This window comes from Scyliorhinus torazame, chromosome 14, assembly GCF_047496885.1.
Source record: "Scyliorhinus torazame isolate Kashiwa2021f chromosome 14, sScyTor2.1, whole genome shotgun sequence".
NCBI lineage: Eukaryota > Metazoa > Chordata > Chondrichthyes > Carcharhiniformes > Scyliorhinidae > Scyliorhinus > Scyliorhinus torazame.
In genome coordinates, this window is record NC_092720.1 from 57,027,888 (window position 1) to 57,052,328 (window position 24,441).

The 24,441-nt window shown below is 52.0% G+C and overlaps 1 protein-coding gene across 7 annotated transcripts in view; it reads right to left on the reverse strand.

Moving 5' to 3' along the window:
- The window catches only part of mcf2l2 (MCF.2 cell line derived transforming sequence-like 2), a 650,277-nt gene that overhangs the window by 321,824 nt on the left and 304,012 nt on the right, over positions 1–24,441 (reverse strand). For 6 of the 7 annotated variants that reach the window (XM_072474228.1, XM_072474225.1, XM_072474224.1 and 3 more), the window contains exons 4-7: positions 13,473–13,563; positions 8,932–9,051; positions 1,142–1,258; positions 203–352 (exon numbers count right to left, since the gene is read on the reverse strand). In XM_072474228.1, the coding sequence (XP_072330329.1) occupies positions 203–352; positions 1,142–1,258; positions 8,932–9,051; positions 13,473–13,563 (478 nt within the window). The remainder of the gene's footprint in view (positions 1–202; positions 353–1,141; positions 1,259–8,931; positions 9,052–13,472; positions 13,564–24,441) is intronic. The other variant, XM_072474222.1, reaches the window with a different exon arrangement.

Consider the following 24,441-nt stretch of genomic DNA (forward strand, 5'->3'; position numbering starts at 1 on the left):
AAATAGCCAAAGTACGTCCTCCAAAGTGTCTGCTAATGCTAACAACAATTTCTAGGCTTAAGTATTACATTGTTAGCATTTGTCAGAAGGCAAGAAAAAAACTTACTGGCTTTCACTGCTGTTTTCATAGACATAAAATGCTCCTCATTCTTATCATGATATTGAAAAGTATTGGCAATCATGCCACCATTACATCTAGTACCTTTAGATCATTGCGTTTTTCTGTGTGAGTTGTGAGCAGTACTTTTGTGGACTGGACATCATTGGGTAATTCAGTCTCTGCAAGTTCAGTGCCAAATGACTGTAATAGTTGTGCTGTTGTTTTCACTGTCATTGCAAAGTTTTCTATGGCCTGAAAAGGAATATTTGAAATTTCAGTAAAACCAAGACAACCGAAGCATAAGCTGTTTTCTCTCAATTTCATAGTAAATTGTTTTACTTGCTGGAGAATTGTTTTGAAAGCCAGTGTAGTATTAATATAATTTGTCTTTATTAATACAGCCTAACTAACTACATAAAAGTTTCAGTTAACGGAAGAATACAAGATTGGCAATTGATAATGTATGCTGCAGTAACCAAGGGGTTAAAATAATACGATAAAAAATTAGGAATCATATTGGCAAGAATTTTGATCAGATTACTTGCAGCTGATATGATTAATAGGAACGAGGGAGCAATGAGTTGATGGACCGAGGAAATGTAAAGTTATGCCAACAGGCAGTTAAATTGAAAGATCCCAGAGAGTGATGGTTGAACTCACATATGGGAAAGAAGAAAAATTGTGTTTTCAGGCATAAACTGTAAACAGGGTAGCATGAAATATCTATGTGACTTTCAAACTTGCATGCAATGGGAAGCAATAGCAGTTTTTGCCCTTTTTCAAGGCAAAGGCATTAAACGTTATTGTCCAGGATTTCAAGGGAGCACCACTGTCAGCATCTGTAGGCAGTTTTATTGGAATATGGTTTTGTTGAAGGTCGTAATATGTTTAGGCGAAAAGGTGGTCCCAAAAATGGCTTTTAACAATTTAATTTTAAAAAGCAGTACTGTAGTTGGGTAAATCACAAAGTGGAAAAAGAAAACAAAGGTGAATGAAGACTACGAAGAAAATAAAGGGCAGCATTTATATTTTTGCACTCACAGTTCGATGGTGAATCCACTGACTGTTACAATATTCCAACGTGCCTCCTAAGTCTCTTGTCAACTGACTTTTTTCAATGTATTTGTGAAGATCTGTTATAGTATTTAACATGATGATCTGGAACAGAAGCAATAAGAAGTGGCTTTTTGAGCCATCAAACCATTCTTCACTTTCCACAAACCAGCAAAACTAGTTTAAATATCTGAAAAACAAATGCATCATTACATCCAGTGCAAATAAGCCGTGCATACATAGAATGATGGACTGCTGATAATAACTTAGTCATGATGCAATATAGTTTACAAACAGCTGTGGTACTTGCAAATGAAGGTTATCAGTGTCAACATCTGTAAACCCTGCACCAAATGTACCTCAAGCAAATCAAATTTGTTCCAAGACACACCTCAGAAGTTTACAGAAAAACAGTTGTTTAGATATATAGAAGATGCAATCCACAGCCATTTTTATTGGAATATTAATTTATACAGCAGATAAATGGGTAGCACAGTAGCACAGTTGGTTCACAGCTCCAGGGTCCCTCCAGTGGCTTGGGTCACTGTCTGTGCAAAGTCTGCACGTTCTCCCCGTGTCTGCGTGGGTTTCCTCCGGGTGCTCTGGTTTCCTCCACAGTCCAAAGATGTGCAGGTTAGGTGGATTGGCCTTGAAAAATTGCCCCTAGTGTCCAAAAAAGTTAGGTGGGATTACTGGGCATGGGGATAGTGTAGAGGCATGGGTTTAAGTAGGGTGCTCTTTCCAAGGGCTGGCGCAGACTCGATGGGCTGAATGGCTTCCTTCTGCACTGTAAATTCTATGATTCTATGATAAATCCAGTATTTTCACCATACATTTTACCTCGATATTATTGTAAGAGCATGTGCATTAAAGATAAGTTAATGTCCCTTTTGTTACATCAGACTGTGGTAAATGTGCAATATGGGTTAACATTGAATCTGCTCACTCTTATTGTTCAGTTTAGACTCTCTCTACAGGCTGTGGTCAGCTGAAACCACTATGTGCAAAATCCAAGAACATCTAGATACTATGAGAAAGAAAAGATAGAAATCAATGGACGCATTGGTGGACTACAGAAAGTGCAGGATGGAGTTTAAGAAAGCAATTAGGAGAGCAAAGAGGGGATATGAGAAAGCTCCGGCTGGTAAAAGTAGGGAAAATCCTGAGATATTCTATAAATATATCAATGGGAAGACGATAAACAGGGAAAGAGGAGGGCCCATAAGGGTCCAAGGGGCAATCCGTGGGTGGAGCCAGAGGATATTGATCGGGCGCTGAATGAATATTTCATATCTGTCTTCACCAAGAGAATGAGGAGGTAGGTACAGAATTTGGGGAGAGGGACAGCGAGGCTCCTGAGAAAATTGTCATAGGGGGTGACAAGGTATTGGAGATTTTGGCAGGGTTAAAAGTGGACAAATCTCCAGGTCCGGATGAATTGTGTCCCAGGATGCTGTGGGAAGAGAGGGAGGAGATTGCAGGGGCTCTGACTCAAAGTTTTTATTTCTCTCTGGCCTCAGGGGAGGTGCCAGAGGACTGGAGAACAGCTAATATGGTCTCACTATTTAAAATAGGTTGTAGAGATAAGCCAGGGAACTACAGACCAGAGAGACTCATGTCAGTGGTGGGGAAACTTTGGAGAAAATTCTGAAGGAGAAAATCGATTTCCACTTGGAGAGGCAAGGTTAGATCAGGAATTGTCAGCATGGCTTTGCCAGAGGGAGGTCATGCTTAATAAATGTGATTGATTTTCTGAGCATGTGACCAGGTGTGCAGATGCGGGTAGTGTAGTTGATGTAGTTTACATGGATTTCGGCAAAGCCTTTGACAAGGTCATGGGGGGGGGGCGTGGCGTAGAGTACCAGGGATCCAAGTCCTCACCTCCTATGAGGAACGGGCCATGGGGTTGACTGAGGAGAGAACAGTCACCGACAGCAAGGTTGACATGTGTAACAGAGGTGAGGATCCACTGCCCCTTCACCCAGATGACCTGCGTCAAGTGAGTTGTTCATGTCAGACAAAATGATCCTTCCCTTTCACTGACCACATGTCCATTGTCTCACAGGATCTCCATCTGTTGAGGTCTGGCTATCCAGAGTCGCTCCACTTTCGTGCAGACAATGTGGAGCTGCCAGGGCTGGCAAAGCCAGATGACCCAGAGGCCTCTGGAGCTCACTCCAGCTGCCCGTCTGTTCTATGGAGAAATCCAGGGCACCGTAAGGGAAGAGGAAGCACTAGAGGCCTACCTGGGGCTTGCCACCAAGGAGACAATGGTGGTCTTCAATTCTCCCTAATTCCGCCTCCTTTATCTGTAACTAGGAGGGAATGGAAATGTCAATAGTTCACTACTAAAACATGTTACACCCGATACATGTGAAGCCTTTGTCACATTAATCTTCACAGCAGGCATGCCTGCACCCCCACCCCTATTGCCCACCACTCCCCCCACCTCGCATTCTCCGGGCACAGTGGTCCAAGATCAAACACCCCCGATGTAGACTCCGTTCAGAGGGCGGGTGTGAGCGCGGTGTCAGAAGAAAGACAGGAGTCAGACTTTGGCAGAAACAGAGGGCACCTCCCTGATCGTCCAGTTGTCTGGACCCTAGTCGCTTCTGTCCTCCACCCTCCGGCACCTCCTGTGGCTCCTCCCTGGGTTCATCATCTAGCCCCTACTGGCCCAGCTCCTCCTCCTCCTCAGATGAGGCCCTATGTCCCTCCTCCTCATCCTCCAGTAAATCGCCCCGCTGCTGTGCCAGGTTGTGGAGGGCACAGCAGACCATCACAAAGCAGGAGACCATCTGGGGGGTGTACTGCAGGGCATAACCAGAGCGGCACAGGCATCGGAACCGCATTTTTAGGAGTCTGTTGCCCCATTCAGTGACAGCACGGGTGGCAGCACGGACCTCATTATATCGGGTCTCCACCTCGGTCTCAGGCCTCCGCACCGGTGTCCTCAGCCATTACCTCAGCGGGTACTCCTTACCTCCCAAGAGCCAACCCGTCAATCTGAGGTGGTCCTCGACAATGCCAGGGATCTGTGAGTGTCCCAGGATTTAGCTATCATCCACGCTCCTGGATAATGAGCACACGCATGCATGATACGGAGGTGTTGGTTGCACACAATTTGAGCATTCAAAGAGTGAAATCTCTCCTTGTTAATGAAGGGCATTCCCTGAAGGCCCCGTGCGCGCAAGGCGCCATGCATGGCATCTATTGCCCCCTGGACCTGGGGAATCCCTGCAGAGAATCCTACTGTTCAGGCTTCTTGGTGGGCCTGGTTCAGCTCAAAGGTGATTTAGTTGGATGCCAGAGCAGCTGTGACCTCCCGGATGCACCTGTGGGCTGATGATTGAGAAATGCTGCACAGGTCCCCGCTCGAGCCCTGGAATAATCCGGCTGCACTGAATTTCAGGGCTGCAGTGACCTTCACGGCCACTAGGATGAGGTATCTTCCTCCTCCATGGGGTGACATGCCTGCGAGGACATGGCACAGGTGCTGCACTGTCTCTTTGTTGAGACGGAGTCTCCTTTGGCACATGATGTCCGTCATCTCACTGAAATCCAATGACGCTTGCACACCTTGGATGGTGGCTAGCCACCCCTCTGGGTTCCTCCTCAGCCTGATCCGTGGCCAGGTGTCCAGTGTGTGTGGCGGCACCCTGCACATGGGGTAACGTCTCCAGCCTGCGTGGTCCCTGCTGCCGCCTGCTCTGGCGTCTGCCTGCCTCGGTTGCCTCCAGAAAAGCAAGGGCAGCCTCGGCAGGATCCACATCTGCAAACATGTTTTAATCTGGAAGGAATTGGCGAAGGAGGGAGACCAACAATGAGTTAGAGCTTCCATCCCGGGACCCTCAAATCCCACAAACCCCCCCCTACAATGATTCTCCCCTCTTCTCTAAGAGTGCTGTTCAACGAGCCAGTTGTGCTGGTAAACCTTGTTCTGCACACTCACCCCCAGCCATAACAGGAGCCCCTGGACTCCAGACCCCACACCTCTGCCGGGATCATTGGAGAGACTCCGGTGCCCTCACCTGATCCACGCACTTACCCTTTGGTGATGAGAGGATCCCCAGTGATGAAGCCTAGCTCTTTAGTGTTTGATTGTTGTCTGCTGCCTCGATGGTGCTGACGCTTCTAGAGTTCAGACAAACTGTTCAGGCTTCAGTTTCCTTGAGATGCTATGCATTAATCATCCTCTGAGGCACGGCATGTGTGGTAGGCGCTTGAGACTTGAGAATATTTTGTTTATTAAACGGTCAACAGAAACAAAGATTTGAAAAGCAACTATGTAACATTCCACACATCACTCTAACCATTAAACAACAAGGAAATGTCACCGTTCCACATTGGTACCAATACAAAGCTATAGCAGCTCATTTTCACAAAAAGCAAACACACGGTATCACCCCTCACAGGTTCCTCAACAGAAACGGAGGATAAGCCTGATAATGTGTTATCATGTCCAAACCTTTGGCATAGAAATGATCTGTCCATCAACGTGTGACTTGTTCCACGTATAAGTGCCATTCTCCACCCAGGAGCCACAGCTATGCAGGTCCTCCCACACAGCCCTATCTTAACGGAACCAAATCCTGGCATCCACATATTCCACTGGCACTCAAAGGTGCAGTTGACCATCCTTGACTTCCAGTGTGTTTAACCCACGGTGACCTGCCAGTTACATGCAGCACTCACCACACCAGCAACAAAAGCATCAGCAATCCGCGAAAGCATTTCTTCAATCGCATCATCAAGTGGCCCATTTGGTTCAGTGTCGTGCACCACGTCCCGCAGTGTCTTCTTACTTCAAAACGGATTTCCTTCTGGGCTGAAATGTCCACATGAGCCCGGTGTTCCAGGACCCAGGTATCTTAGAAAACAATTCCTTCTTTCCAGCTACAGAAAAGGAAGGAAACAGCAACAGCAGCCTACAGGCATCTGCAACCACCAGCGGGAGTAAGCAGGACAACAACCTGCAGCTGTTGTGAAGTACTCTCACAATTAACAAGGCTAATTCGCCATTTGCAATAGCCTTCAGCTGTGCAGCTGTGCTTGGCTGGTCACAATGAAAGGGAGTGAAATTGACTTTCAGCATTGAAGGCACAGCAAGGCTCCATCCTGGAAGTGTTTAATAGGCCAGACAGACTGAAGCTGCAGCTTGCCCCTGTTCACAGAATACAGTGCAGAAGAGGACATGTGGCCCATTGAGTCTGCTCCGACATATGAAAAACATCTGACCCATCTACCTAATCCCTAAGCCCATAGTCTTGAATGTTATGATGTGCCAAGTGCTCAATCAGATATTTTTTAAAGGATGTGAGGCAACCCGCCTTTACCACCCTCCCAGGCAGTGCATTGCAAACCATCACCACCCTCTGGGTAAAAAGGTTTTTCCTCACATTCCCCCAAAATTGCTTCCCCCTCACCTTGAACTTGTGTCTCCTTGTGACTGACACTTCAACTAAGGGGAACAGCTGCTCACTATCCATCATGTCCAAAGCCTATCGAACCTCTCTTCATAACTTAAACGTTCCATCCCAGGAAACATCCTGGTGAATCTCCTCTGCACCCCCTCCAGTGCAATTGCATCCTTCCTTTGGCGACCAGAATTGCAAACAGCTCTCCAACTGTGGCCTCACCAAAGTTCTAGACAACTCCAATATGGCCTCCCTGCTTTTGTAATCGATGCCACGATTGATAAAGGCAAGTGTACCATTTGCCTTTTTCTCCACCCTATTAACCTGACCTTCTGCCTTCAGAGATCTATGGAGTATGGTCTCCACAATCTTTAAAGATGGCTTGAAGGCCTCACAGACACAAAGCCCCTCATTCCCCTGCCCATGGGCAGCCTCCAACCTGAAACATTTCAGCCCCTCCACCAGTGGCCTTGAGCTGCAAGCTGGAAAATGGAAATGGCTACTCACGTCCTCACTTCCCCTCAGTTGCCACTGCGCCAGATTCACGTTTTAAAAAGGAGTTTTGAACAATGCCCCTGTGATTTCTCGTTAGGGATCCGGTGAATTCCCAGGAGGCCGCTGCATTCGACTTTAATCTCACTAATTGAGATTGAAATGAATGCAAGTGAGGGTTAATGACATGCTCGCCATTTTTGGAACTTGCCATCGGGGGTGGGCCGGATGAATTGCAAACTGGTTTGTGCCCAACGCAAATCTCGATTTTGCCCTTTCCCGCTATTTATCCGGCAGACCCAGATCCACGCTGGGCACACCGCGGTGGTTGAATCCTGCTCTACATATATACATCTAACCAAGACAGAACGCGGAAATAAGATCTCACAATGTATACCCCACTGCCATCCTAATTATGACATGCCTATTATAAACTGTGAGTAGGAATAAATGGGTCTTTTTCAGAGGGACAGGCGGTGACTAATGGGGTACCGCAGGGCTCAGTAAATTAGCTCCAGCTATTCACAATATTTATGATGTGGTTGAGGGAACCAAATGTAATTTGTCCAAGGTTTCTGACGACGCAAAATTAGGTAGGAATGTGAGAGGCGAGGGAGATGGAAAAGAGATGATTTAGACAAGTTGAGTGAGTGGGCAAATACATGGTGGATGCAGCATAACGTGGATAAGTGTGAAGTTATTAACTTGGTTCGGGAATAGAATGGCACAGTATTATTTAAATGGGAATAGATTGGGGAATGTTGATGAAGAAAGGGACCTGGATGTTCTTCTACACCAGTCACTGAAAGCAAGCATGCAGGTGCAGCAGTTAGGAAGGTAAATGCTATGTTGGCCTTCATTGAAAGAGGATTTGAGTAGAGGAGCAAGGATGTCTTACTGCAGCTGGATCAGGCCTTGTTGAGACCACACCTGGAATCTCCTTACCTAAGAAAGGATATACTTACCTCAGAGGGAGTGCAGCAAAGGTTCACCACAATGAATCCTGGGATGGCAGGATTGTCGTATAAGGAGAGATAGGGCCAACTGGGCCTGTATTCACTGGAATTTAGAGGAATGAGAGGGAGTCTCATTCATATAAAGCTCTGACAGGGCTTTACAGACGGAATGCAGGTTTGATGTTTCCTCTGGCTGAGGTGTCTAGAAAAAGGGGTCACAGTCTCAGGATATAGGATAGTCCATTTAGAACTGAGATGAGGAGAAATTTCTTCACTCAGAGAATGGTGAACCTATAGAATTCTCTGCCATGAAAGGCTGTGGAGGCAAGTCACTGAATATATTTAAGAAGAAAATAGATAGATTTCTCGATGCCAAGGGGTATGGGGAGAGCGAAGGAGTGTGGCATTGAGATAGAGGACCAACTATGATCATATTGAATTGCAGGGCAGACTTTAAGGGCAGAATGACCTATTCCTGCTCCTATTTTCGATGTTTCTATGAGACATCTAGTCTAGACACACATTTATATGTTTCTCCTTTCATTGATTGATTCATCAAATGTAAATCAAGGCCACAATAAATCAATAAATCAAATATTTTAAAAGTGACTGAAGTTTATAGCAGTAACTTTTTAAAAACAATTTAAAACAGTTAGAACAGTTAATCTTTGAGTCCTTATAATCATATTGACCATTACACCTCTCAGCATCAATCATTGTTAAACATGTAAACAGAAATAATAAAATAGTCAACAAAAGAGTTTTTAAAGAGGTAGCTATTTAATTACTTGAGGGAGAAAGGAAAGGAAATATTTGCAGATAGACTCCAATGAAGTATATGGGAGGGGGCTCATGTGGAGGATATACATAACTTGAAAGCGTATTAGAATCCAAAATAAAAGCATATGCTTACCGGTACCTTCATTTTAAAATCATTCCGTTGAAGCCTGATGCCAATGTCAGCAATGGTCCTCTGGATGAAACGGGAGGGTCGCAGGACAAAAACTAGCTGCAGGTTCCCTGGGAATGCCTCCTAAAAAAAAAGAAGCAAAAGACTTTGAAGTGGTTTTGGAGCCTCACACATAGCTGCTGTCAGCATAAGACATTCACAACCTCGGCCCTCTTTGGCTGCAGGTAGGATCGCGTCTCTTCATCTTCCCTCAACACAGTTTCTAAGGCTAATTGCGATTACAAATTCTCATCAGTAATATAAAGAGTTAGCGGTTGAAAGGTGAAGGGCACAGTCCTCTCTCGCTCAGCTTCTGTGATTACCTAAGACAGTAGAAATTGGTGGGAATGAAATTAGATGGAAGTGAGCAATGGAGGGGGAAGAATTAGTTGTTCGTGAAGAGACGAGGAAAAGGAATGAAAGTAAAGGGAAGAGGGAAGGGTTAGAAGCTGGGAACAGTGCCTTCAGAATGGCAGAGAAATGGAAGTGCCAACATTAATTATTGCAGTGGGAGAGGGTTGGAGGTGAAAATAAGAATCAGCATAAATGACGATAGTTGGTGTGAATAAAATAACTCTGGAAACTTTGCGTGAGGTTGTAATGTCTCTGCCCCACAGAGCTTTGTTACTCAATCATGTGATGTTACATCATCATTGCATAAGAATCAGATGCTTCTGACAACTATTTATTCATTATCTCCCCCAAGTCTTTATTCTTATCATATTTACATCTTTCTACTTCTCCCAAAGTCTTAGACTTCATTGTGTTAGTCTGTGAGCTGCATTGACCAATCTCCATGATCTTATTCTGATCTCTTTCTGAGGTTGTGGATATTTCATACTCTCCCTTCTGTCGGTGTGAGTGATAATCTCCTGGATGGCTGCAGAACTTTGTCTTACTTATTCTTTCCCAACATCCCGTTTCTATTGGTTCTCTTTCCACAGATCACGAGGCCCTTTAGCTTCTTCTTATGGTACTCTGATTTGTCTCAATCCTGTGTGATCTTGGTTGAGGACTTCTTTTGATAATTGTGCCTTCTCTCTGCTGGTCTTGGACCCATTCTCTCTGCCTGGGCTTCAGCACCGATAACTCCAATGCTCTGTCTAAAAGTTCTAAAGCGTCATTCTCTGTTCTTCCTGTTTTATCTTCTTGTGGGTATTCAGGTGATATTGTGTTTAGATTTCTGTGTCAGAGATGGAAGTTGTGTTCTCAATCTCCTTCCCATCAATAACTCAGATGGTGAGAAACTATTTTGTAGTGACGAGGTTCGTTAACTCAGAAGAGCTAGATTAAGGCCTTCAATCTTCCTCAGCAAACCTTTAGTGGCCCTTGCACCTCTTTCAGATTCTCCAATTGCTTGAGGATAACAAGGTGAACTGGTTGTGTGTATTATTTGTAAAATTTTGGAATAACTCATTAGTTCTCCCTGTGACTGCATGAGTTTCCTCCCTCAAGACCCGAAATACGTGCTTGTTAGGTGAATTGGACATTCTAAATTCTCCCTCTGTGTATCCGAACAGGTGCTGAAGTGTGGAGACTAGGGGCTTTTCACAATAACTTCATTGCAGTGTTAATGTAAGCCTACTTGTAACAATAATAAAGATTATTAGCATTAATTCGCACCTGCGAGCCCTCCACATAAGACGGACAGTGCATCACGGGGAGGGCCGAGCATGAAGTGTCCAAGCTGTTAATGATATTAAAATCCATACAGATCTGTATGCCATGTAAGAAAACATTCCTCACTTGCATTACAGAGCTAGAAAAAAACCCACTTTATTTATAATAGGAAAATGAAGCACACTAGTTAGCAAAGCCCAAAAAACATTTAAATTGTCATTCCTTCAGAGAGTTTTGCCATTAATAATTTAATTTTAAGTTAATCAATTATGATTAACATTCCTTATAATTTGTTATTTTTTTAGCAGCAATACTAATAACATCATGGGAGGAAGAGTAAATAAGCTTAACTGTGTGAGGAAATTGAATTAAAATTCACAGAGAAACAAACTGGCTGAACGTTTTGTCACCATTAGTTCCCTAAAGCTCATTGGTGGGTGCTCCACATTTATTTCACTAATAAATATGGGGCGCGATTCTCCACTCCCACGCCGGTTGGGAGAATCGCCTGGGCCGCCAAAATTTCCGGGGACGCCGGTCCGACGCCCTCCCGCGATTCTCCCAAGCGGCGGGAACGGCCTGGTCGAGTTTCGCGGGCCGCAGGCCGGAGAATCGCCAGAGACACCCAAAATGGCGATTCTCCGGCACCCCCGCTATTCTGAGGCCCGGATGGGCCGAGCAGCCAGGCCAAAACGGCGGGTTCCCCCCGGCGCCATCCACACCTGGTCGCTGCAGTCGTGGGCGGTGCGTGAACGCTGGGGAGGCAGCCTGTGGGGGGGCGAGGGGGGATCCTGCACCGGGCTTCACCTGGAATGTGGGGTGGCCCGCGATCGGTGCCCACCGACCGTCGGGCCGCCCTCTCTGAAGGAGGACCTCCTTCCTTCTGCAACCCGCAAGATCCGTCCCCCATCTTCTTGCGTGGCGGACTTAGCGAGGACGGCAACCATGCATGCGCGGGTTGGCACCGGCCAACCCGGGCATGCGTGGATGACGTCCGTTATGCGCCGCCGGCCGCGTCATTTATGCGGCGCTGCTTTTACGCGGGCGACAAGGTCTGGCGTGTGTAGATGACGCGGCCCCGATACTGGCCCATTGTCAGGGCCTGAATCGGTCGGGACCGGGGCCGTTCCGCGCCGTCGTGTACCTCGACGGCATTCACGACGGCGCGGCCACTTCGGCGTGGGAGTGGAGAATCCCGCCCATGATCTGCCAAAAATGATTTAATTTTGCAACTCAATGTTAATACTGGGACTGAAACACTGATTATTTTTCTTTGTAAGTTTGGTTCCCATTCAGAATATAATTGATAAAGGATTTACATACAAAAATATACGTCTTTGTTTATTCTTACTTTCCTTTACAGGAAGGATTCATGAGTTAAAAGCTTACACTGAGTATAGTCCTTACATAACTAATATTTTCAGGACCACAGCAGTATTCTTAGGCTGGGATTTTATTGGCCCACCATGAGTCTCGAAGCTGGGACGAAATGTGGGTCCCAAGTTGCTGCATACAAAATGCCAGAACCGGGACCCCAACTTTACCGGCAGTGAACAATTAGGAGGCTGCTACCAGGCCCACATTCCCATTAAGTGCAGCAGTCGGCCTCAGTGAGCTGCTGGCCCAGTCAGAGGCCAGTGAAATCATGACATGTTGAAGTCCATTTATGGACCAGGATTTTATGTCCCCTCGATGGTGATCAAGGGTTATGAGGAGAAGGCAGGAGAATGGGCTCGAGAAACACATCAGCCACAATTGAATAGCAGTGCAGACTCGATGGTCCAAATGGCCCAAACATTCCCAAAATACTGTACTCTTTAAAAAAAAATCCATTTGTAAGCATTAATATCCAAAATTAAAATCACTGCTGGTGTATTGGTGGTATTTAAAATAGATCAGTATTTCAGCCGCAGGAATTGTATATTAGCTGCAGGAATTTACCACAATATGCAATGACATATTCTTACCTGTCAGAAAAATAAGCAAGAATAGCAGAACTATTCACATGAAAAAGCAATAGATTTCACATTTTACATAGTTTAAAGTTTGTGAATTTTGTACTTTATAATTATATTATCACAATCAGTACATTGATTTAGAAGTAAAGATTAATTATTAATGAATAATAGCGTGAATTTAAAAATTGAGCTTCACTAAAAGCTTCATTAACATTGCCATTCTATTTCTTCTTAGCTTTATTCTCTAAACTCAATATTGATTCCGTTGACAGGATGGATAATTAGCATTTTATATAGACTTTAATTATTTAACAGAAATTGTGTGCTCTTGATGCCAGTTACACCATAATGTGAGTCTCAGAAAAAGAAATTAAGTCCAAATATTTGTGTTCTGCCTCACCATTCCCATCTTACTTGTTGAATAAGCTAGTTGATTAATAGTTGTTTGGTAACACAGAACTTGAGGATTTCCCAGGGCAATGCCTTGACCAATCAAAGTCAACCTGCCCAGTTGGAATTTGGACTGTTCCATGCTGCATTCTCCATGACTATGCTTTCACCAATCAGAGTTGACATGCCAACCAATCAGCACTCTCTTCTCATGCAGTATAAATTATTGTTCCACCATTACTGTTGGTGATTTCCTGCAAGCTATCTGTGAGTGCAAGATGAAAAGCTTTGATAACACGTTTCTTTTGCAGCAACACTAGTTGATTAACTGAATGATACTATTTAGATAACTTACATCACACTGTAGTATGCATGAAGTATTTTAGCTTTCAATTTCTCACAATAAAATAAAACATTTTCAGTTTTAGATACCGGTAATTGCTTTACAGAAGGCATCTTATTTCTAGAAAGCGGCACATGAGAAGGATCCATACATCTCAGAATAAATGTAAATAAAATAACTGTAATTCTACTCACGGCTATACGCATTAAAGACGCTTTGACTGAACTCCATTTGTCTCTTCTTCTGTCAATAATTATGATAAATCCAATACTGGCAGCATCCAGACTGTAATAAAATAGAAACACATAATCTGTGACATAACAAATCTTTCAAATTATAGCAAAGAGTATTTTTAATATCTTTGAAATATATCTTTTGCATTACATTGAAATAATTAACATCTAATAGAATATGCAGGGATTATACATTGTGTGAAAAATAAGCAATATTATGCAGGCAACAGAATCCTAAATTCTGGCATGAAACTTGCTGTCTGATCATTATTGTCTCTCATGTCCTTTTCTCTTCAGTTCAAATAATATGTCAGTAAGGCAGAGGAATAAAATAGGAGAGTCAGTCTATAGGAATTGGGCTGTCAACTATGTTTCTTTTCCTTGCTTTTCCTTTCTTTTCCTCTCGCACCCTTTCTTCACTTCCCTGAAGGTATGAGAATCTTCCTGGGGTCTGCTTCTGTCAATGTTCTGGTAGCTCAGTCTAGCAGCCATCACTCATGAAATGACAGAAAGTAACTACGGAAACTATGGAATGCCCCACCTGAATCACACAGTGTCATGGATGTGGCAACTTGGGCCATTTTAAAGTGATCTGCCATTCAAGGATATCTGTATTTAGGCAGAAGGAGGAATCTGTTAAAGGAACCTCCATTCGAGAAACTCATGTTAATTCAAAATGCTGTGAATTAGTCTTCATAGAAACTCCATCCCTATGACCACAGGAGGAAGTTGCAGATCTTTCATTTCCCATCAAAGTGAGGTTAGATGCAATAGGATTCAGGTGCACTAAGTATGAAGGTGACCAACTCCTGCAATATGACACTCTTAATTTGCTCTTTTGGGAAAGAGTAGAAGAGAATGATAACCAAAATGTTATTGATATTGATGATTTGTCAGAGGAGGAGATCTTGGCCCACTGAGGAGCAAATTCACACCAAAGAGGGTGTGCAGGCTGCCTACAGAAAAAGAAAGTCCCACAGGAGTAGCAGGACGGCACGGTAGCACAGTGATTAGCACTGTTACTTCACAGCTCCAGGGACTCAGGTTTGATTCCCGTTCTGGGTCACTGTCTGTGCGGAGTCTGCATGTTCTTCCCGTGTGTGTGTGGGTTTCCCCCTGGTGCTCCAGTTTGCTCCCACAGTCCAAACATGTGCAGGTTAGGTGGATTGACCATGCTAAATTGTTCTTGGTGTCTAAAAGGTTGGGTGGGGTTGCTGGGTTACGGGGATAGTGTGGAGGTGTGCACTTGAGTAGGGTGCTCTTTCCAAGGCCGGTGCAGACTCGATGGGCTGAATGGCTTCCTTCTGCACTGTAAATTCTATGATTCCACAATTCTATGACATTCATTGGTTGAAATTCTCCACCTCGCAAGGCCGCAAACTGCGATCGGGTGGCGAATTGGGGGCGAAATTCTCCGTTATCGGCGGAAACTCCGCCGATCGGCGCAAAAAACGGCGCAAATCCCACTTGCGTCACGTCATAAAAATGGGCCGATAGTCTGCGGCCCGAAATGGGCTAGCAGCGACGTAACGGGATCCGCGCTTGCGCAGTGGTTCACGCCGTGCAGCGTCATACGCGCTGCACGGCGTGACGGCTCATAAGGCCGCGCAGCTCCCCCCCCACCCGACCGGAACAGCCGACCGCAACACCCGACTTGATGGCTGGCCGTCGCTCAGCCCCGAGGTTCGAGTCACGCGATGTGGAGGCGCTCCTGGATGCGGTGGAGCAGAGGAGGGACGCCCTGTATCCCGGGCACGGCCGCAGAGTTGCCCCACGCCACAGCCGGCGTCTGTGGAGGGAGGTGGCAGAGGCCGTCACCGCTGTGGCCCTAACACCACGGACAGGCACCCAGTGCCACAAGAATGTGAACGACCTCGTCAGAGCAGGCAGGGTGAGCCTCCCTCATATCCCCCATATCCCCTCTCCCCCAAATCCCCCCTCCCCCATATCCCCCCCTCCCCCATATCCCCCCCTCCCCCATATCCCCCATATCCCCCCTCCCCATATCCCCCCCTCCCCCATATCCCCCATATCCCCCTCCCCCATATCCCCCATACTCCCCCCTCCCCCATATCCCCCCACCCCCATATCCCCCCTCCCCCATATCCCCCATATTCCCCCCTCCCCCATATCCCCCCTCCCCCATATCCCCCATATCTCCCCTCCCCCATATCCCCCCTCCCCCATATCCCCCATATCCCCCCTCCCCTATATCCCCCATATTCCCCCCTCCCCCATATCCCCCCTCCCCATATCCCCCCTCCCCCATATCCCCCATATTCCCCCCTCCCCCATATCCCCCCTCCACCATATCCCCCATATTCCCCCCTCCCCCATATCCCCCATATCCCCCCTCCCCCATATCCCCCATATCCCCCCCTCCCCCATATCCCCCCCTCCCCCATATCCCCCATATCCCCAAGTGAATCCAGCCCTAACCTTAACCTCTGCAATGCACGCGCAACCGATGGCGTGCATTCATATACCTGCCTAACACTGTTGCCTTTTACCCCTGCCACCACCCCCCCCCCCCCCCCCCCCACAGGAGAAGCGCGCACACAACACCAGGGAGCATGTGAGGACTGGAGGAGGGCCCGCTGATGAGAGGCCACTGACCGTACACGAGGAAAGGGCCCTGGAACTGGCTGGCGGACCTGAGGACCGGGAGGTTGCTGATGCAGAGGTCGGGGCCCCACGAGCAAGTGAGCCACCAACAGCCCGTCCCCATATCCCCCCTCCCCTATATCCCCCTCTCCCGTATCACCTGATCACTGCCTGATGTCTAACCATGCATGCTTCATTGTGTATCGCAGGACCAAACGTCCAGGCACCCATCCCCGCAGATGCAGACCGCCCGCAGGATGCCCCTCGGAGACCACGGGAGACGGAGAGACCCGCACCCTCCAGCATGCGACGCCCGCAGGATGCCTCTCGGAGACCACGGGAGACGGAGAGACCCGCACCCTCCAGCATGCGACGCCCGCAGGATGCCCCTCGGAGACCACGGGAGACGGAGAGACCCGAACCCTCCAGCATGCGACGCCCGCAGGATGCCCCTCGGAGACCACGTGAGACGGAGAGACCCGGACCCTCCAGCATGCGACGCCCGCAGGATGCCCCTCGGAGACCACGGGAGACGGAGAGACCCGCACCCTCCAGCATGCGACGCCCGCAGGATGCCTCTCGCACACCACGGGAGACGGAGAGACCTGGAGCAACAGGGAGACGACACCCCCGTCACGTGCGGGAGCGACCACCCAGCGATGAGGGGGGCAGCCACAGGCCCCCGTCACATCCGAGCCAGGACACCACTACCCAGGACACCACTATTCAGGACACCCCTACCCGGGACACCACTACCCGGGACACCACTACCCGGGACACCCCTACCCGGGACACCACTACCCGGGACAGCACTACCCGGGACAGCACTACCCGGGACAGCACTACCCGGGACAGCACTACCCAGGACACCCCTACCCGGGAAGACGAAATACCGGACAGTGACTCAGAGTGGATGGGTGGAGACGAACCCCCACCCCAAAGTGCCATGGACTCAGAGTGGGACGAAGAGCACGACACAACGCCACTGCTGTCACCAACACCCTCCACCATCGCAGAAACACTCACCACGGTTGGGCACTTTAGTGATGAGGCGTCTGGTACACTCACTGGTGCGCACAACACAGCCGTCCCGGTACAGCAGGTGGAGGTAGGAGCAGCAGAGGGACCGGGCGGTCGGAGGGCAGCCCAGGCCAAGCGAACATCTGCCGCCCAGATGGATCCCGGGTTCCTGCAGTTACCACACCCACACATAGATCCGATGCAACCACCGACACGGAGACGAGCGAATAGGGTGACGGGTGGCTTGCGGCGGCTGCGGTCGCAGGTGGAGGAGTCCACCCGCGTCCAGGAGCTGGGAGTGGTCCCGGTCATGCGTGCCACCCAGGCTGACACCGCACGGGTGGCGTCCGCGGTGGAGGCAATGGGTGCGACGGTGTCAGACATGGGGAACGGTTTGCGAGGCCTGGGGCCTTCCGTGCAGGCGGCGTCTGTGGCCCAGGAAATGGCTGCCCTCTCACAGAAGGCCATGAGCCAGTGCCAGCGCCAGATGGCAGAGGCGCTCAACGCCATAGCCCAGTCTCAGCAGGCCATGGCCCAGTCTCAGCAGGCCATGGCCCAGTCTCAGCAGGCCATAGCCCAGTCTCTGCAGGCCATGGCCCAGTCTCTGCAGGCCATGGCCCAGTCTCAGCAGGCCATCGCTGAGGGCATCGGCGCCAGTGGCCATGTGCGAGCTGGCGTCGCACTGTCGCAGACAGGGTTCGACAACCCTCTGGGCTCCATGGCTGCAAACCTGCAGACCCCTGTCGATACCAGCACGGGCCTCCAGGACTGGCAGCGCCAGATGTCGGGGGCGCGTCGGATGGCCAGTCCGTTCGCATCCCCCACCCATGTAGAGGCCTGGGGGCCATCGGGCACCCCGAGGGAGGAGGAGGTGGTGTGGTCCGTCCCGGCTCCCTCTGTAGGGGAGGTCCCGGTACACCGCGACACCTCGGACTCCCCCCCTTCCGTCCCAGGTGCATCGGGTGGGCGACGGGCAGGACAGGCTGGCAGCTCGCCATCCCAGTCGCCCGGGCCGCAGCCTGGCCCATCTAGGCCAGGACGCCCCAGGAAACGGCCGCCAAAGGGATCCAGTGTCAGAGGGCAGGAATCACAGGAGTCCACCTCCAGTTCTGCTGTACCGTCTGGGGAACCACGTAGACGTAGTCAAAGGGCCCGTAAGGCCAAACAATTAGACACTGAGTAAGTTGGCACGGGTGCAGGGCACAGATGAGTTTTAGGCGCTAGGGCACGTGCATGAACTCCTTTGGTTATTAAAGTCAATGTTACACCTACCGAAGCTGCCTTTGTGCTCTGTCCAAAGTGTGCGGGGGTGTCATGTACGTTGAGCGCAAGTGTGTGTGTGAGGGGTGGTCTTACCTCAGCCCCAGGTGAGTCTGCCCCCTTCCCCCTGGGCCGCCATCAACATCCCCCGGGCAGAGGACGGGACCGTGCGCTGCAGTGTCACAGCCGCATGCAGGGATGGTACGGGTGGATGGTGGTACTGTGGCCATGGGTCAGACATAGTCCAACGATGTAGAGCCAGGAGCTCATCGGAGGCGGGTTGTCATCATTCTCCATGGCCTGCGATAGACACGCGTCCACCCGCAACTGGGTGAGCCCGGCCCGTTGTGCCGCCGGTGGATCGGCAATTGGGGGGGGGGGTGGCGTGCATGCGGGTGGGGTGTGTGGGGTTGGGGAGGGGGGTGAGGGTGCTGGGTGGGTGGATGGGTGGGGGGTGTGGGTGGTCGGCTGTTGTCATGGTGTGCGGTCTGTGGCCATACTACCCGATTCCCACGCCCATCTAGTCAGTGAAGCGGGCGTCTATCAGTCTGTCCCGTGCCCGCTGGGCCAGCCGGTAATGGTGGACAGCCACCCGTCTGTGTCTACCCCGTCTGCCCTGACCATTGCCCCCATCCCCCTCATCTGGGGAGGACTGGGCCTCTTCCTGCTGCTCCTCCACTCCGCCCTCCTCTGCCTGCGGCACATCGCCCCTCTGCTGGGCTATGTTGTGCAGGACGCAGCACACCACAATGATGCGGCCGACCCTATCTGACCGATACTGGAGGGCGCCCCCAGAGATGTCCAGGCACCTGAAACGCATCTTCAGCACGCCAAAGCACCTCTCGATCACTCCCCTTGTCGCTACATGGGCATCATTGTAGCGGTTCTCCGCCTCATTGCGTGGCCTCCGTATAGGCGTCATCAGCCACGATCGCAATGGGTAGCCCCTGTCGCCCAGCAACCAGCCCCTCAGCCGGGGATGGCGTCCCTCGTACATGCCGGGGATGGATGACCGCGACAACACGAATGAGTCGTGTACACTGCCTGGGTGACGGGCGCAGACGTGCAGGATCATCATGCGGTGGTCGCAGACCACCTGTACGTTCATCGAATAGGTCCCCTTCCTATTAGTGAACACAGCCCTGTTATCTGCAGGTGGCCGCACGGCGACGTGCATCCCATCGATCGCGCCCTGGACCATGGGGAACCCGGCAATGGCAGAGAAGCCCACGGCCCGGGCATCTTGGCTGGCCCGGTCCACGGGGAAGCGGATGTAGCGGTGCGCCATGGCATAAAGGGCATCTGTCACTGCCCGGATGCACCGATGCACCGATGTCTGCGATATGCCGGACAGGTCCCCACTCGGTGCCTGGAATGACCCCGTTGCATAAAAGTTCAGGTCCACCGTAACCTTGACGGACACGGGGAGAGGGTGTCCCCCGCCAGTGCCACGCGGTGACAGGTGTGCCAGCAGGTGGCAGATGTGTGCCATGGTTTCCCGGCTCATCCGGAGTCTCCTCCTGCATTCCCGGTCCGTGAGGTCCTGGTATGACTGCCGGGGCCGGTACACACGGGGCGCCCTCGGGTGCCTCCGTTGCCGTGGGGCCGCGACGTCCTCCTCCCCCTCCTCGTCCTGTCGGTCAGGTGTCCCTCCAGCCTGGGCGGCTGCCGCTTGCCCCTCTGCGGCAGCCTGCGCCGCCTCTCTGGCACGCTCCTCCTCCTCCTCCTCCTCCTCCTCATCCAGGGCAACATAGACATGAGCGGCTGCCACCACGGCGGCCAACATCGCTGGATGGTCTGAAAACATGACGGCCTGGTGGGGGGGAGGGGAACGACGACATGTCATCATTGCCCATATCCCCTCCTCACCCCAGCCAGGTGGCATGGACCGCATGGGTCCAACTGTTGGAGGCTGGCACCTGGCCAGGTGGACCAACTCATTTGCCCTCCCATCACCCACCCCGGCACGGCCCCCTCCCCAACCTCCACCCCAGCACGGACCCCCCCCCCCCCCAACCTCCACCCCAGCACGGACCCCCCCCCCCAACCTCCACCCCGGCACGGACCCCCTCCCCAACCTCCACACCGGCACGGACCCCCCCCCCAACCTCCACCCCGGCACGGACCCCCTCCCGAACCTCCACCCCGGCACGGACCCCCTCCCCAACCTCCACACCGGCACGGACCCCCTACCCAACCCCCAACCTCCACCCCAGCACGGACCCCCCCCCCACCTCCACCCCGGCACGGACCCCCTCCCCAACCTCCACCCCGGCACGGACCCCCTCCCCAACCTCCACACCGGCATGGACCCCCCCCAACCTCCACCCCGGCACGGACCCCCTCCCCAACCTCCACCCCGGCACGGACCCCCTCCCCAACCTCCACACCGGCACGGACCCCCTCCCCAACCCCCAACCTCCACCCCAGCACGGACCCCCCCCCAACTTCCACCCCGGCACGGACCCCCTCCCCAACCCCCAACCTCCACCCCAGCACGGACCCCCCCCCCAACCTCCACCCCGGCACGGGCCCCCTCCCCAACCCCCAACCTCCACCCCAGCACGGACCCCCCCCCCAACCTCCACCCCAGCACGGACCCCCTCCCCAACCTCTACCCCGGCACGGACCCCCTCCACAACCCCCAACCTCCACACCGGCACGGACCCCCCCCAACCTCCACCCCAGCAAGGACCCCCCCCCCAACCTCCACCCCAGCACGGACCCCCTCCCCAACCTCCACCCCGGCACGGACCCCCTCCCCAACCTCCACACCGGCACGGACCCCCTCCGCAACCCCCAACCTCCACCCCAGCACGGACCCCCCCCCAACCTCCACCCCGGCACGGACCCCCTCCCCAACCCCCAACCTCCACCCCAGCACGGACCCCCCCCAACCTCCACCCCGGCACGGACCCCCTCCCCAACCCCCAACCTCCACCCCAGCACGGACCCCCCCCCAACCTCCACCCCGGCACGGACCCCCTCCACAACCCCCAACCTCCACCCCAGCACGGACCCCCCCAACCTCCACCCCGGCACGGACCCCCTCCCCAACCTCCACCCCAGCACGGACCCCCCCCCAACCTCCACCCCGGCACGGACCCCCTCCACAACCCCCAACCTCCACCCCAGCACGGACCCCCCCAACCTCCACCCCAGCACGGACCCCCCCCCAACCTCCACCCCGGCACGGACCCCCTCCACAACCCCCAACCTCCACCCCAGCACGGACCCCCCCAACCTCCACTCCGGCACGGACCCCCTCCCTGCACTCCCCCGGAGCCCAGCCTACTCTAACCACACCCCCCCCCCCCCGCCGCACACACACACAAGCCGAGACACACCTCTCCTCAGGCAATCAGTCTGCGGCCACGCCATTTCCTGCCCAGAGCCAACCCCCCAGGCTGTCACTCACCTCCACGCTGGTCGGCGTGAGCCTGGAGCACCGGGTCACGCCGATGAAAAGGAGGTTTGATTCACGTCGACGTGAACGGTCATCACGTCGACGGGACTTCGGCCCATCCGGGAGGGAGAATATCGGCAGGCCGAAAATCGGCTGCCTTGCGCAGACCCGTGACATTCTCCGCAGCAGCGGCGCCATTAACGCCCCGCCGACTTTTCTCCCTTCGGAGACTTCGGCGGGGGCGGGGGCGGGATTCACGGCGGCCAACGGCCATTCTCCGACCCTCTGGGGGGTCGGAGAATGACGCCCTGGATGTCCAACCAAAGTCTGCGCCCGACCCCGGCATTTGCATGCATTTACATGTCATTAGCGCATTGACCCACTATGCTCTGGGCCTCTGTGATGCTCCGCCATTCTCAGGTGGAAGTCGCGGGGGTGCGATTTACTACAGGTATTTACCTGGGGGCCATTGCTGCTGAGGGGGGGGAGAGAGAAGGTAACCAAAGTTTGAAAAACTGTTAAAAAATGCAACCGATGCTGGGGGTTGTCTGCCAGTGCTGGGGGAAGTAGTGGGCAAGATTTGGTGACAGATCTATGGATTTGGGGTGTCCCCCTCGGGATCGGGACAGCCTGGCTCAGGCTGCCATTGCTGCAGTATTTGTTTTAAACACACCCATTTGGTACAAGTTACAGGCCCCTGGCTGCTGACTCTGCTGTCTGCTTGCTGTGCCCTGTAAATGTTCACAGAGCCTCTGATCATTTGGGAGCCCACCCAAGCCCCCCTCTGGAAACCCTCAGAACCCAGCTGTCACATCAATGGGATGGGCGTGGCCAAGCTCAATCCGTGGCATGCCAGGTGTTGCCACTCCTCAGCGCACTCATCAGAAGGGGAAGCAGGGGAATAACAGAGCTCACCCATGCACCATGTCCTTTGTCACCCTCCCTGGCACACTCTCAGGGCAGAGGCCTCACCAGTGACATTATCAGCTTGCCCACGCCGCAGGACCACTTGTCTCCAAGCCCTACCTGCCCACTGTGCCACGACTCCAATCCATCCTGCCCCCAATCAGGTTGTCGCAACCTGTGTGTCACACCCAGGACCCACATCATACTGTAGTTAGGCTCCCAGTGGATGCACACTTCCCTCGCTCACCCCCATCTGTAGGACCTGCCAACACACTTGGTGGTGATTGATGGTACACGGTGACCCTCTCCACTGCGCAACCAGTTGCCACCCTGCTGGTGGGATAACACACGGTCTACCCAATGAGAAGACCCACATTAGACACCACTGGGGAAACAGGACAGGGGCACAGAGCCTATCGCTGAGATGGGTTGACACTGCCTCTGGTACCCCTGTGGACAGGAACGGGTGGTGAGGATAGAGTCTTCCCACATCACAGGCCGAGTGCCACTCACTGGTGAGGACAGGGATGCAGTGTGGAAGGCAACATATCTGGGGGAACAGCTGAGTGGTGGAGGAAGGGCAACATGTTGAGGTTGGAGCTAAAGTGCAATTCAGGATCACCATGTTGTCTGTTGGATCTAGAAGAGCAAGGGAATACCCATCTTGTTATCATGTCTGCTCTTTCCCTCCCTGCAGAGAATAAATTTCAAAGTACAATCAGGAATACTTGCTATCTACCTGGCAGCAGCTGCCATTGAGTACGCTGCTGGAGGCAGCGTAGGCACAGGGTCTCCTCGGGGAGGACCCTACACAAGAGGAGCCTGCCCCAGAAAAGCAGGGGCCAGCCGATGAGGCTGGAGAGGCGGCCATCCAACAGGCCCAGGAGGAAGTACGACGGAGGCGTCGCATCAGGCAATGTTTATACCATGTTTATGGCATCGCATCAGGCCATGTTTATACCATGTTTATGGCGTCGCATCAGGCCATGTTTATATCATGTTTATGGCATCGCATCTGCCATGTTTATGGCACCTGACCTTCGAGGATCCGCTGGACCGTGTGTGCCGCCAAAGACTCCAGCTAACCAGGAGACCGTGCACCATCAGTGCCAGATGATAGCGCACCTGGCACCATGGGGGTTTGGAGGAGGACATCTGCTCCTGGTGGTCGTCAACGTGATGGTTGCCTGAATTTTATGCCGCTGGATCTTTCCTGGGGCTGAGCGGGGACCTGTGATGGATGCCTATCTGCCCAGGCAGCAAAATATATAACCTTCAATCTAGACCTGGCACACCATGATGGCTGGCAGCCTCGCTGGCATGTCCCAGGTCCAGAGTGTGATCGATGGAACACATGTCCCCCTACAAGCACCAGCTTATTAGGAGGTGCCCCTGAATGTGTAGTTGTTGTGTGACCACCAGCTGCACATCATACCCGTCTGAGCCGTTACCCAGGTAGAGTGCACGACGCATACATCCTGGTGCACTAGTCGGTTCCCGGCACCTTCGAGGAGCTCCCTCGGGTGAGCGGTTGGCTATTGGGTGACAAAGGTTACCTGCAGAGGTCTTGGCTAATAATGCCTCTCTGGAGTCCCCAGACCAACACGGAGAACTGTTATAATGATGTCCATGCAGCAACCAGGAGCGTCATTGAATGGCGCATTGGCATGCTAAAGTTGCGCTTCCGGTGCCTGGAACGCTACTCTGGGGCGTTCCAGTATACCCCCAGGAGGG